Below are 14,503 nucleotides of genomic sequence, written 5' to 3'. Positions count from 1 at the left end.
CCATTATACTGTTACAGGAAGTTATCTAACCCAAAGAGCGCTGATTCAAAGAATGCTGTCCGGCCACTCGGGTTCATTTTAATGGCGACATTTACTTTGTCACGTACTCCACGAGCAGATCATCCGCGCTTCCCCCTCATCACCAGGATGTGAATCAGAGTTGTAACAAGCCAGTGCCATCACATTGTCGGGCTCTCTCCCAACTGTACCGCTCACAGTTCATGTAAGCCTCCCTGTTGTATTCTCTGGACTGTATGACTCAAAGGCAGTGCAATACCCAAGAGCACCCTTGGTCTCATTCACCGCCATTTCGAGTCATTCTTCTACCAGCGTTACACGCTCCTACAGAGTGGAGCAGATCTGTCCGGTGGCCACCAAAGGTTTACTTAATGAACCGACTCCTGATACTTAGAAAGCCATTTTGATCAGTCATTAACTCTCTGGGTCTGATAATGTTGTTGAACCTGTACTGTATTTATCCGTCTGGAAATGTTTCATTGAATTCACTGGGTGTGTGTGCGTGTGTGTGTGTGCGTGCGTGCGTGCGTGTGTGTTCCTGCATGTAATGTTTTACCGGGATGTATGTCACCCCATTCTTTTTGGGACCGATGACTCCCACTTTGGTTTCCTAACAGATGTGGGCCTGCAGACTCTGCCCGGCTTGAACTCGGGACACTGTGTTACACGCTCAAAATCTGTGGTGTCCCACCAGCAAATGACCCCGAAGAGCAAAGTACCGCCCAGGAAGCATTGAACTTTTCCCCATTTTCCAGAAAAAGCACTGCAAACATCAGCAGGAGGTCACGGTAGCCTTTCTCCTACATTTAGGACTTAGTATCTGGTGAATATTTCGCTTTGGAGCAGCTTGTTGAGTGTGGTTCCGCACTTCACTTCAGTCACTTGTTCAGAATAATGGAACAACATTTGTATATTACAGAAACAGAAAAACACTTTTTTTTCCTCTCTTTGGGAAAGTTATAATTCTAAAGTTAATTTTAACCTGGAGGAGAAGAGTCGAACTTTTTTTTAAATTCATAAGGCATCAAAAAGGGTCAACAATTCAGATCCTCCCTTTGCGGTTATTATTTTATAAACTGTATATCTGCATTTGAATCTTGTTCAAGTAAGTGTGTGCTTCAAGAAAATGCATGGGTGAGATTTTTTTTTTTTTGTGTGACGGAATTACCTTATGGAACATCTCTGCGTAAGAGCTGCGGTCAAATTATTATGGATGTTTATTTCAGATTTTATTTTATTTTTTAAGGTTAGGTAAAAAGCATCAGAACGTTTAACTGGTGGCCCTTCCAGTGTGTGCTGTTGACTATATGTCCATCAGGACAGTTTTTTTGTTTTGCAAATGGTCCGTAGTCAGGTTGAGAACTGGTGTGTCGGCGGGGCTCTCACCCCCATGCCTGACAAACCGACCGGGGGACTTTACGGACTTCTGACTGAGTTCCCCGCTCTATTTTTGGATCCTGCCAGCTTGTCTTGGCAGGCCTATATCTGTTAGAGAGGGGTGGAAAAACGTGACTGGCCCGCTGGAGTTGTGTTTGATTTGATGCAACTTGTTTACCCCAAAGCTATTCAGGTCAGCGCTGTACTCGGTTTACTTTAGCACGTTTTCCATGTTAGGTCGCTTGGCGGCGTATGATGAGCGCCTGAATTGTTTTGCAAAAGGATATGGATGAACCAGTTTGCTCTATAAAGGATTGGCTTTTTTTTCCTCTGGGAATGAAGCATCAATACAATCGGTTTGAAGAAGCATGAATGATTGCAAAGCATGTAGTTGTTTGTACTGCATGATAATTTTCTAAGTTACACTATTACTCTAGTTTAATGATTATGGAGTCCTTTTCAGATTTCCCAGTCTTGGGTAAGACGGAGAAATAGACCTGAAAATAGAAAATGAAAGTGCTGCATACTTTCGCACAGCTTCCTAAAGGACGGGGCAGTTTTGAATGGGTGGAGGAAGGAAATATGGAATGACGCCTAATCAAATCAAGCTGTAGTCTATATTTAAACCTTTTGTTCTTGGCTAAAGTATATTTAATCTGCTTGGTCACTGATCAATGGATATTAGGTGCTGAACAGGCCGATGGCATCAGTTAAAATGAACGTTGCTATGACAACACACACAAATGTTGGAGATGCTTTAAAGAATTGGACGTATCCGCAAGGGGTAAGAACAGCAGATCTCCAAAGTTATAGAAACACGTATAAGAAACATAGACAACTGCCACAACACACACACACACACACACACACACACACACACACACACACACACACACACACACACACACACACACACATTTACACACACACACATTTACACACACACACACGCACACACACACACACGCACACACACACACACACACACCCACACACACTCATTATTGATTTGTGATTACTCTAACCCTTGCAGTTACCAATGTTCACCTGTAGGGATCACTCCAGCTCCACAGAGAGGGTCAAGTTCAACAGCAGGAATAAATGAGCTTCTCTGATCAATAGTTACATATTGTGTAGTATTCTCTACAGATTGGTTTCAAAGCCAAAGTATTTTCATCTGGCTTCTGAGAAATGATTCCAAAACAACAAGAAAACCCTCACAGATGTTTGAGCTGTAAACAGCTGGCGGCTTTGTGTACACAAACAAGATCCTCAACAACGGCATGATCAAACTCGGCCAGACTATAACCTGCGGGAGAGAAACTAAAGTCCTTTTATTTTTTTGTATTTGTTGAAACAATGCTAATTGGACACCCAATAGGTGTGTTGGTGCTGCAATCGTGCATGAAGATGCAGTTGCGGCTCCGACTCTGACGCTGTCCGTCAAGCTGTGGTAAAAGTTGTAGCCGTGCAGATGGAAGGCTGAATGGATCCGTCAGTACTTAACTTGATCCAGCTCTTCACGTATCGATCGGCTGACTGCTGTCCATTGACTGATGCTCGAGAAGAACCGCACCTCGACCAATCGGGTGCAGAGGGGATCGGCCTCGGTAATCGATATCCGGTCGCACGAGCAGAAGGATGAGGCTGTTTTTTAGGGATCCCTGCCAGCTTGTGCCATAATCAAGTCCTTCGACATGATCAGATCTGCTGATAATGACATCCCTTCCGTTAGATTAGCTGCTGCGCCGCTATCTCCCCCAATAACCAAGCAGATTACAGCCAACCACACCATCGTTTTTTGTGATAACAGTGCAGCTGTTCACCATGGGAACAAAACACCGCCATCCATCTGCGTGTGCAAATCTTCAAAATATATGTGTTTGCGTGAGCCACAGCCTTGCCAGCATTGCCACGATGTAACCGATGTCCACGCTGTCAAATTGAATTCCACGGAATCAGATCAGTGGGATGATGAGTGCGAGGCCAGAGAGCGCGGAGAAAGTCAGGAGGTTGTGTCCCCAATATAGATCCCTGCTGGTTCCCCCGCCCCCCACGCCACTCCCTCTCTATTGGATTCATGATGGATCTAGCATGTAAGTTGAGCACATTATTGAACAAACACACAGGGATAAGGTTTTATGCGACGCATTCAGCGCTGAGCGGCCTATAAGCCTATAGCAGGTTTGCTATGGAATGGCGGCCATGATTTTACCATGTCTGCAGTATAGAGTATAGCTTTTTGGTCTGATGAGCCTCAGGGGTGCAAAGGCGACCACAGGCACTGTAGACCACAGCTGTTCGTTGTAGGTTACCCAAACTTGAACACACAAACGCACACACACACACACACACACACACACACACGCACACAGTTGTTCGTGGAGGATGAGAGTCAGCCAAACCATTCAGTGTGTGTTGAAGGAGCTGACCTTGAGCAGCTGGCTATAATGTTTTTATAGCCTTGTGTTTATAATTGTGCGTGTGTGTGTGTGTGTGTGTGTGTGAAAGAGCGAGCATGCTTCTGCATGTGCTTGTTTCAAGTGTCTTGTGTAGCTCAATGAGTCCGTGGCCTCCAGACTAGTGCACAGCAGATGTTGGGGAGTAGAACATCCAAGCAGCCAAACCTTCTGAAGAAGATGACAACAACTTTGTGAAGAGAAGTATACTCTTACATACTTGGGAATGGGACGTAAAAGAGAGTCAGCCATACTGGTAAAAGTAGAACAAGAGGTTTTTTTGATCGAGCTGGCAAAAAACATAAAAAAAAGGTCTTCCTGTTCGGATGGAAGGGATTGGTGTCTTCAGAATGGGCGCTGAAGGTAGCCTGGCATCACCAGACCAATTTGCAAATGCGTATTAGTCTGGAATCTCTCAGTTCATTTTTAATTTCCAAGGGGTGTTACCAATGGGCGCAGACAAAAATGTCTCTGGAGGCAATGGGATGGACCTAAAACCAATCAGAGCAAGGAAATGTGTGACGTAGTGCTAAGCGAGTGAGCTGGTAAACTACACTTTTACCAAATCCTGTTGGAAGCACGGCAAACGCGTCTTTCTTATCAACAAAATATATATATATTTTTAAATATACCGTCCATTTCATTCAATACTGTCGCGATAGGGGATTCAACAGACCGTTCCACGTCGGGGGCAGCCATCTTGGTTAGGTGTGTCAACGGCTCTCCTCTGCATCGCCGTCATTATTCGCCAGACCCTGACAGGGTCAGGTGGAAATGTGTTTGAATGGGAGGGTGGCAAGACGTACTCTGCAGAGCGAATGAAACATGAGTTTGCAGATCCGTCTGGTTCCCACGCTAGGCTGAGGGTGTTGATGTCTTCAAAAAGGGGGCTGAAGGGGTTGATGTCTTCACTTTGGGGTTGAAGGGATTGGTATCTTCGAAATGGGGGCTGAAGGGGTTGATGTCTTCATATTGGGGCTGATGGTGTTGATATCTTCACTTTGGGTTGAAGGGATTGGTGTCTTCGAAATGGGGACTGAAAAGGTTGATGTCCTCACATTGGGGTTGAGGGGGCTGATGTCCTCACACTGGAGTTGAAGGGGTTGATGTTTTCATATTCAGGCTCAAGGGGTTGATGTCCTCACATTGGGGTTGAAGGGGTTGATGTCGTTATATTAGGGCTGAAGGGATTGATGTCCTCACATTGGGGTTGAAGGGGTTGATGTCTTCATATTAGGGCTGAAGGGGTTGATGTCCTCACATTGGGGTTGAAGGGGTTGATGTCCTCACATTGGGGTTGAAGGGGTTGATGTCTTCATATTGGATTGAAGGGGTTGATGTCTTCATATTGGGTTTTAAGGGGTTGATGTCCTCACATTGGGGCTGAAGGGGTTGATGTCTTCATATTAGGGCTGAAAGGGTTGATGTCCTTACATTGGGGTTTACGGGGTTGATATCTTCATATTTAGGCTGAAGGGGTTGATGTTCCTCACAGTGGGCTTGGAGGGGTTGATTTCTTCATATTGGGCCTGAAGGGGTTGTCTTCGATTGGGGTTGAAGGGGTTGATATCTTCATATTGGGGCTAAAGGGGTTGGTTTCTTCATATTGGGCTCGGTGTGTTCATATTGGGGCTGACGGAGTTGATTTCTTCATATGGACGTTAAAGTCTTCATATTTAGGTTTCCATTTCCATTATCAAAAACGTATGTTTACTACCTAGGATGACTTCCTTAACAAGTCTGTGATAATGTGACAATTACCTACAAAGTAATAGCTTCTTTCAGGCTCCACTGAGCGCTGACAGCCTGCTATTTCTGCCATACGCAGGAAGCACCGGAATGTCACACCAACAGCCTTTACTCGCAAATCCCAAACCCGGACCTGCCGATTTTTTGTCCATCGGCCGTGCTGGGAATATGTCTCCCTCCCCAATGCATACGTGGTGCTAAAGCCATGAAACCAAGTCAAGCAAACACACACACACACACACACACACACACACACACACACACACACACACACACACACACACACACACACAAACAAACATACTCGTTCTGCCGTATCATCATAGGTGCTGATGTCAGCAGAGACCGAGGGAATGTGATGGTTGTTTGGGTGTCAAACAGAGCGGAGGGGGAGTGGGTGTTTATTTGCCAACAGCTGGCTCTGCCAGGAAGCCTCACACCGAGTATTAACCCAAAACACCGCTGAACTTTACTACTACACCCTGACCTTATGCAACTATACAGGCTGTTTAAATAATACTATATAATGGGCATAGCCACCCAAGACAAGCATAGTACATACATAGTATATTGTGGTGAACTAAACACACACATTGTGCTTGTAGCGCTATTATGAGGCCTAGGCCCAGGGGTAATGGGTCCCTGAGGACCCCTTCAGCACCCCATCATGAAGCTGAACTATATACCACTTACTAAGCATTTAGACAAATCTATATCATACAATATTCTGCATTATGTTTTCTGGAATTGAAGGCCAAGTGTTAAGCTGGTTTGTTATCAACTAGGAAGCACAACACATTTTCAACATTAGCAAAACCACTAAAGTGTCAATGCAATTCCCATGGTCTTAAATATCCAGTTTGCAGACAGGCTGCATCACTTTCTTAATTGTCTTCTTTCTCAAATGGAATTATTCCATGATGACTGATATCTCAGGCCACCCATTTCTTCCTCTCTTGCTGATGGTTCCCTCTGTCTCTCTGCTCTCAGCCAATCTTAAATCATCTTATCCCTCCACCACCACCCTCCTCCCCCATTGTCCCATTCACCCACCTACTGTAACCCACCGCCCCCCCAAAAAACATGAAACACCATTTCGTAGGGCCGCTGGAGCACCACCACAGCTTGTCATTGGCACACATAACAAATGCACAGTCTGCGGCATGTGAGGGGCCGTCGAGGCTCGCTGGCGTGCAGTAAACATGTCTGCTCTCTGAGGGGAACGCCGCATGCACGCAATCCTGTACTCGGTCGCTGAAAGACTTTCAGCAGACCTGAAAATGAAACGCTGTCGTGAGTAGCAAGAATCCTCCAGTCCCATCTCGCTGCTCCTGTCACAAAGAGGAACATCGGTGTTCAGAGTTCTGCAGCATGGATTCGGAATCCGATAGATAGATACATGCATACATACATACATACATACATACATACATACATACATACATACATACATACTGTAGATAGATACATAGAGAGATGGATACTGAATTCATCCCTGGAGGGAAACTCCAATGTCACAGCAGCTCACATAGAACCAATAAAGGAATACATTAATGAAAATAGAATAGAACGTTTTGGGAAAAAATAGAATATAAAAAAATTGCAAGACACAATTTACCTCACAAAATATCTAACAAATACGAAAACATTTGAAATAGATAATGAACCTGAAAATGAACAATACACAATTAACAATCTACCTCTGTATCAACTGTTCACATTCTGACAAATGTAGGACATCACAGAGACTCAGGGCTGGATATTGATATTCCGTCAGTGCTGTCTGTAGAGAGATAGAGAATTTTGAATTAAAAGAGTTTTCTTGATACGAGACCTAGGGTTAAAAATAAAGATTGGGTCTTAAATGTGTGAGTCTCTTTCTCTGTGTCCCTGAACAAAGGAATAAGAGGAAACACCCGGGATGCGAGCTGAGGCTGGAATAAGCTAGATCAGACCGGTAGATGGCTGGCTGTAATAGAGAAGGGGGAGGTGAGGGAGCAAGGTGGAGGAAGTGTGGAATCGGAGATGAAGGATGGAGGAGGGGGGAGGTGGAGGATGAGTCAGAGGGGTAGGAGGGCGTGTGGGGTGGCGGATTATGTGTTTTGGACATCAGTCTATATGGAGGGCCTGGCGGAGGCATTGCAGCGAGGGCCCCGTTCCCCCAGTGATGTAAGGGATTCTATTTTTAGCCTCTGCTGGTGTGTGCTAACGCTGCTGCTTTAGCTCGACACTATCGATCATATAGCACAACTCTCAGTCGGGGGCTGGGGTGGTGGGGGGCTGCATCCGCTGCGCAAAGCGTTTGGACCATAGGTGTCATTGTGTTCACTGTCGTGTCCCTCTTTGTATTCCATTCTTCCGTATATATCATTAAGACGTGCAGTATATGTCATTTATACGGTATGTAGTATCTGAGTTTTATTAGTGCATGGCATATAGTGTGAGCACACTGCCATGAAGATCGACGTAGAGACTGTGAAACTTTGTGCAAAATGTTCTGTATGCAACTGTTGCTCAAGTAACATGAAGATAACATCATATCCACTGCAGATTGCAATAACAACAATAAAAAAAAACGGAGCAAAAAAACAAAAACAAAGAAGGTCCTCTTACTGGGTATGCCTTCAGCTGGACCGGTAGCAGGAGTCGAGGCCCTGGGTCTGATGACAATGCCAAACAAAGCATCCTATTGAGGAAAAATGTTTATTTTACACTTATTCCCGAAGGCTCCCAACCCCCCGTCGCGTCTCCATGTGTGTTCATCTCCTCTTTCTGTGTCCTTCTTTTTCTCTCCGTCCACATTTCTTTCCCAGTCCTCTTTGCTCCCTGTGTGTGTGTGTGTGTGTGTGTGTGTGTGTGTGTGTGTGTGTGTGTGTGTGTGTGTGTGTGTGTGTGTGTGTGTGTGTGTGTGTGTGTGTGTGTGTGTGTGTGTGTGTGTGTGTGTGTGTGTGTGTGTGGGTGTGTGTGCGCGCGCGCGAGCGAGCACAATCACGTGTGAGTGATGCAGCCTTTAGATAGGTAATCTTTGTATCTGGAGATCATAAATTAGAGCCACTTCAATTGTTTGTGTGGGTGTGTGCATTTGCGGTTCCTGTTTCACCGAGCCCGGGGAGAACGTGCTCTTAAACCGCCATACACATATACACAAACAGACACACACATGCATTCACATACATGTCCCTCCACACTAAACGCATAGACAAGGCTTGTACTTAGAGACCTGGAGCACCTCCCAGGTACTGCTTTGAACAATTGTGCAGCCTAAGGGTCTAGACAGGTCGACTCCTTGGCCCAGGGACAGAAAACGCTGGACAAGATAGGAGTCTGATAAAAGCTACATCTGTACCTGTCGTCCCCACCACCGCGAGACACCGTGACCGACGCGGATCAGCGTCGCTATCGCTGACAAGTGTGTCATTTGTACATTGTGCCGAAAAGAACAATGGCCACATCCGTAGCCGTGTCCTCCAAACTAACAGACACCCCGAAAGCAGACCTCTGATATCTGCCAAATCCCTAACTGTGTCTCTGTTTTGAACAGAACAAGGCCACACCTGTACCTGGCCAAGCCTCCTGGCGGGTAGGGCAGCCTGTATAATCCCTTTAACAGATTCTGAATATCTCTATCTGGAAATACTGTCTTTATTCCACGGATATGGCGTGGGTTTTCAGAGTGTCTGCTGAGACTTTTTTGAGGAGAGGCTGTCAAACAATCATGCTGTCACAATCATTCAAGTAGAAACTTCAAGATGTTTGCATGTAGACAATGTTAAACAACAGGTGGGGGAAAAGGCCTGCAGGCTCTGGTAGGTGGCGCTTAGTCACACAGTCTTAATGACACCCCATCTCTGATAGATGTTTATTTTTAATTACATTCATTGGTCAACAAGCCTGTCAGCAGTCCTGATTTTATGCGTCAGCCTTCATTTACACGGATATACAGGTTATTATTTGTGTTGCTCTTTGCCCCTCCCTAGTCTCGCAATATATCCTCGGCCACTCTTTGACTGGCGGGACGTATTCGATTGCACATTTTAGCGAAGAATCTTGAAAGAGTCCAGCATGCACACACATGCAGGCGCTAGCCCCCACTTTCTAAACGCACTGAATAGCTTGGAACCATTTACTTGATCTCTGAACTCAACATGAACCACTGATGGTTAAGATAATGGAACAGATTTGCCTCAAAGTATGTCCTCGAGCAGCCATTTTACTCGATACTTGCTTAGCCTCGCTTAACCCTCATTTGATGATAATTGAGTTTCAACTTTGAATACTCCACCCTCATGTCAAATACTGTAGTTGACAGATTCAGGCCATGCACGTAGAAAAAGGTTTATACTTGCAAAGGTAGACGTCATAAAGACCAAGCCAACGAGAGGTGCGACGGTTCCAAAGAGACAGACGATGAAGGAGATGTTGTCTTTGTTCCCTTCCTGCTCCTGCTAAGATGTATTAATTGACGGGTATTCGGAGGGCATTTACATGGGACTTTGAGTAAATCATTTGCTGCGGTGCAGGCACGACTTCCTGTTTGTTTGTGTTTTGGTTTGGAGCATTGTCGAGGGAATGGCGTTTGAGTATTTCTAAACTCTTTGTCTGTTGGAGCGTCCATAAAACTTGCTTTTCACACTACATGATGTCATTTATGTGGTGCCGCCGCGTCTGCTTACCCCTGCGATGAAAAGAATATGAACTATAGACAAATACGGACCGCTCAAAGTGACTGAAGCAAATATTCTCCTTTGTTAATTGGTCTGTTTAATGTTCTGTTGAGTGAGTGAATAGGTATTGAGAGACGTTACGCAATTTTTAGTTACAAAAGCAATACACTGTGAGGTTAGGTCAAGGTCCTGGTAATATTGTTCGATACCATTGTGTACGTGTATAATTAATGATCATTTTCAGACAACTCTTTTACACCTTGTGGTGCAGACAGGGTCCGGTTTACAACCTGCGCTGGGATCTGTTGAGCCAGACTCATCACGTCCACCTTTCTAGCTTCCTGCTGTTGACCTGAGACACTTAATCTCTCGTCCAGAAACCTGGAGGACACATACACACATGCACACACATAGACACACATATGCATAAACACACACACACACACACACACACACACACACACACACACACACACACACACACACACACACACACACACACACACACACACACACACACACGCACCCACACACCAGTTGCCCTCTCCCTGTTAAGTGACATTATGACTGGGTCTGTTGTTATTGCTGGGCCAATTTACGTTTGTAATAAAAGGTGGTGAAAGGATATAACACAAAGATATAGAATGTGTGTGTGTGTGCGCGCGTGTGTGTGTGTGTGTGTGTGTGTGTGTCTGTGTGTGTGTTAGTGTGTGTGTTCGTGCATGTGTGTGTGTGTGCACAGATGACATACATTTTGCCTTTCCTTTCTTGTTTTGCATATAAGGCGGATAGATTGCATGTCACGTTGTGCCCTTGGCAAACCTTGGCTTTTGCCTAGGCCAAAAAAAAACAAAAAAACACCACTCCCCATAATTTTGCTTCCCATAAACCACCTGATCATCTTCAGCCCCAGTGCTCTGGCGCTCCTCCAGGTTGCTCAGGCACCGGTTTCCTTCCTGTGCGGCCCCACCCGCTCGCAGCCCTCGCTCTACAGGTCGCGGAAGCACAGACGGGAAACTGCATTAGTCAGTGTTTAGTCCGAAAATAAAATTAAAAAAGGGCCTTCTCTCTTTTCCCTGGTGACTTCTCCGGGAGACAGAAGATATAGTTGACACTGTGGAAAATCCCGGAATAATCAGTCAGGGATTTGCACGGAGATTCCCGAAATACGGTGAGCAAGGCAAGAGGAAGAGTTTAATTTGCATATTTTATTGGTCAGTAGAGGGATAGGGTTGGATGCCAAGCCTCCCGGATTGGCAGGGAGACTCGAGGAATTTACCTCAGTCCCCATAAAATGGGAATGATTAGCATGAGAGGAGATATTGGTGATCACCCTGTCTTCCCCACAACAACAGAGCAGCATGGGTGGTGCTGTCCAATGAGCCTCTTCCCTGAGATAAGCAGCCGTTGTTTCCCAAACGCAAGCACCAGACACAGTCGGCGAGCACCCGACCTGTTTACCTGGTTGCCGTGGCCGCAGTATCCTGACGTAACTCGAGCGAAACCGCGGGGCGATACCTGAGGCGTGACTTGTCTGGTCAATTTCTCCCATCAAACCTCAGCAGATTCCTCCTTCCTCCGTTTCTTTTAATCCAAAACTACACCCGTTGTGTCATTAACAGTCACTGAGTTCTTGGCATTTGAGATGGTAATAAAAACGAAGCAGTTACACCATAAAAATAAGTCGCAGGGTATTGAGAAGACAGGAGATGCTCCTCATTCATCTGAATATACTGTACGTATGTGTGCAAGTCTGAGCCAGGTGTTATAAATCGAATTAACGTTCCCAAAAACATACTCCTAATCGGGTAATGATATCATCCAAGAGAAGAGGAACAAGTTTTTAACTAACTTTTAACTATTTTTAATTCTTATATTATCTTACTATGCTTTTTGATGTTTTTATATTTAACATTATTATAATTTATGTGTATTTTTGTTTTTTGGTTATTATTTTTATATGGGATGCGGTTGACTCTTTGACTGAAGTCTCACCAGACACAACACACACATCCGGTTAAGCAGGGCGTCAAAATGTGAACATGCAGCCAACGGGATTCCACTGAGCTTGAAAAACAGGCGGCGATGAAAAGAAGACACATCGTTTCACTCCACAGCCGACTGTTCTGCACCGCTGCGAGCGTTCTTATTTGTCCCCCGGGACGACCCAAGACTGGAAGGCTCGCTCATGTCTGCGCCCCTATTTATTTCTCCTCTCCAGCCCTCATTTTGGTCTCTATTTACTGTATATTCTTCGGTGGCCGGTGGTTTTCGGAGCTGTTAGATTTGATCGGAGTGGGTCCTGCTGTTCCTCCCGCTCCCTCATTTTTGTGTCCCGGTGTCGTGGTGGGCCGGGGAGGGGGTTACGTATTATAACTACCTGTCTGCGCTGGCACCACCACTTCCCTTCTCTCCGTGTCAGGGGTTAATGAAGCTCTCCAAGGGGCGGCAGAGCGGCAGTATTTTCAGCTGGCCTTGAAGTTTTTTGTTTTTTTTCTCTCGCTCTCTTTTTTTTTTTTTTTTTTTTTTTTTTTTAACACACTCCCACTCCCAGTCCAATGTCACAAATTAAAGCTTTGGCCCTGATTCACTCCGCACTGAGCTCTATTTCGTGCCTCCATTCCTTCCGCCCATCCTCCCACGGAAACTCTCTCTCTCTCTCTCTCTCTCTCTCTCTCTCTCGCTCAATCTGTTCATTTCTTTTTCTCTGTCTGTCACACACACATATGTTGTTAAACACAAGGACTTTTTCCTTACACACACACACACACACACACACACACACACACACACACACACACACACACACACACACAATTGTGTGTCTCCTGTGTCAATCGTGCGTAGGAGATAATGGGATGGGCACATTTAGCCATGTACTTGTTGTTTTATTTTATTTTGGTCCCCGCTGCATTGTGATGTAACTGGTCATCAAGGAGACAACAAAGTGAATCTGCACTGTCACCCCTTTTGAAAACTGAACCCAGGCAATTAATCACCGTCCGGCAAATCTGCACCTTTGTGTGCGTACGTGTAAGCTGCTGTCATCAATGTTCGTCGTGTTGTAATCATAAAACCTCTTACGAGAGGATACGTCGAGCAGAATGGGAATTGAGTTGAAGGAGTGGTTAATGTTCTCCCCTAATGTTTCCCCTTCATCCTCTTTTATTCCCTCTTCAGATCTGCTTCCTGGTGTCGGCGTTCCGCGGACGTGTGTTCCCGGAGGACAGCTGTGCAGCCCTGGCGCTCTTCTCCCACTACTTCCACCTCAGCCAGTTCACCTGGATGCTCATACAGGTAAAAAGAGATTCCCAGACCACCGGCTCCGTGGTCAATGGACAAAGGAACCTCTCCACAAAAAAAACACAAATAAAATCCTATACTGTGTGACTGATTGTAAGCATAAACAATTTAGACAATCGGTTGCATCACTGCCTTCACATTCATCTATAAATGATATAATACATGCTGTATGACAATATAATAACATATAGCGCAGGATCCATTCTACAGAAAGTGCAACCTTGTTTATACAGGCAAAGCCATGTTTGCCCTGGATTTAAGGCTGAATAGGGGATTTATGAGGTCTTGCAGCCACTGACCTCAGCGATAAACAGTCACACTATAGAGTTTTATTGTTAATTTTTCCACCAGCCAAAAACACCCGGCACTACAGACTAGTGGATTCAGGACAGAATGATATGCATGTACCACCATCTGGACACATCCTTTCGCACATCGGCGTATCTTCCTGCATTAAATTGCAGTTAATTTGTTTTCTAAATCAAAATCCAGAAGCCAAAATTCTGGTGATATTTTATGTAACTACGCGGCTGGATTTTCGTCACGCGGTAAACAATGTGTCTCAATCAAGGCCATTTTCTCATTTTATCACTCTTCCTCTGCTCCCTCCCTTATGTAAAAGCATGTGTTTTCTGTAATTTGTGAAACCTCAGCCCGCAGGTTTTATTGGGCTTAGCCAGCTTTATATCAGGGTCGGGGTGGGAGTGCCACATGGTTCCGTCGCATCACCTTTGACCCCAGCCCGGTACCTCTTAGTGAAATTCTCTCCCTCACATCTCAAGCACAACAGCCGAGGCTGTGCCCAATCCCCTCACACCCCTCATTCCCTCTTTTGTGACATAACTACCAAGAAGCAGATTTGGGCAAAGCTCAGGCTTGAAGCTTAACTAGCAGCATGCAGAGATTCAAATAAAACATCTGATATTTTCCCCT

The 14,503-nt window shown here is 45.3% G+C and overlaps 1 protein-coding gene across 1 annotated transcript in view; it reads left to right on the top strand.

Moving 5' to 3' along the window:
- Positions 1 to 14,503, top strand: part of adgrv1 (adhesion G protein-coupled receptor V1) — a gene marked incomplete at its 5' end in the record, with an annotated part of 122,963 nt that overhangs the window by 72,839 nt on the left and 35,621 nt on the right. Inside the window, one exon of the mRNA XM_080004252.1 lies at positions 13,448 to 13,564. Coding sequence (XP_079860378.1) covers positions 13,448 to 13,564 — 117 coding nt within the window. The remainder of the gene's footprint in view (positions 1 to 13,447; positions 13,565 to 14,503) is intronic.

Source organism: Zeus faber (genome assembly GCF_960531495.2).
Source record: "Zeus faber genome assembly, chromosome: 7".
NCBI classification, from domain to species: Eukaryota; Metazoa; Chordata; class Actinopteri; order Zeiformes; family Zeidae; genus Zeus; species Zeus faber.
Note: the sequence above shows the minus strand (reverse complement) of the source record. Positions and strands in the feature narration are given on the sequence as shown.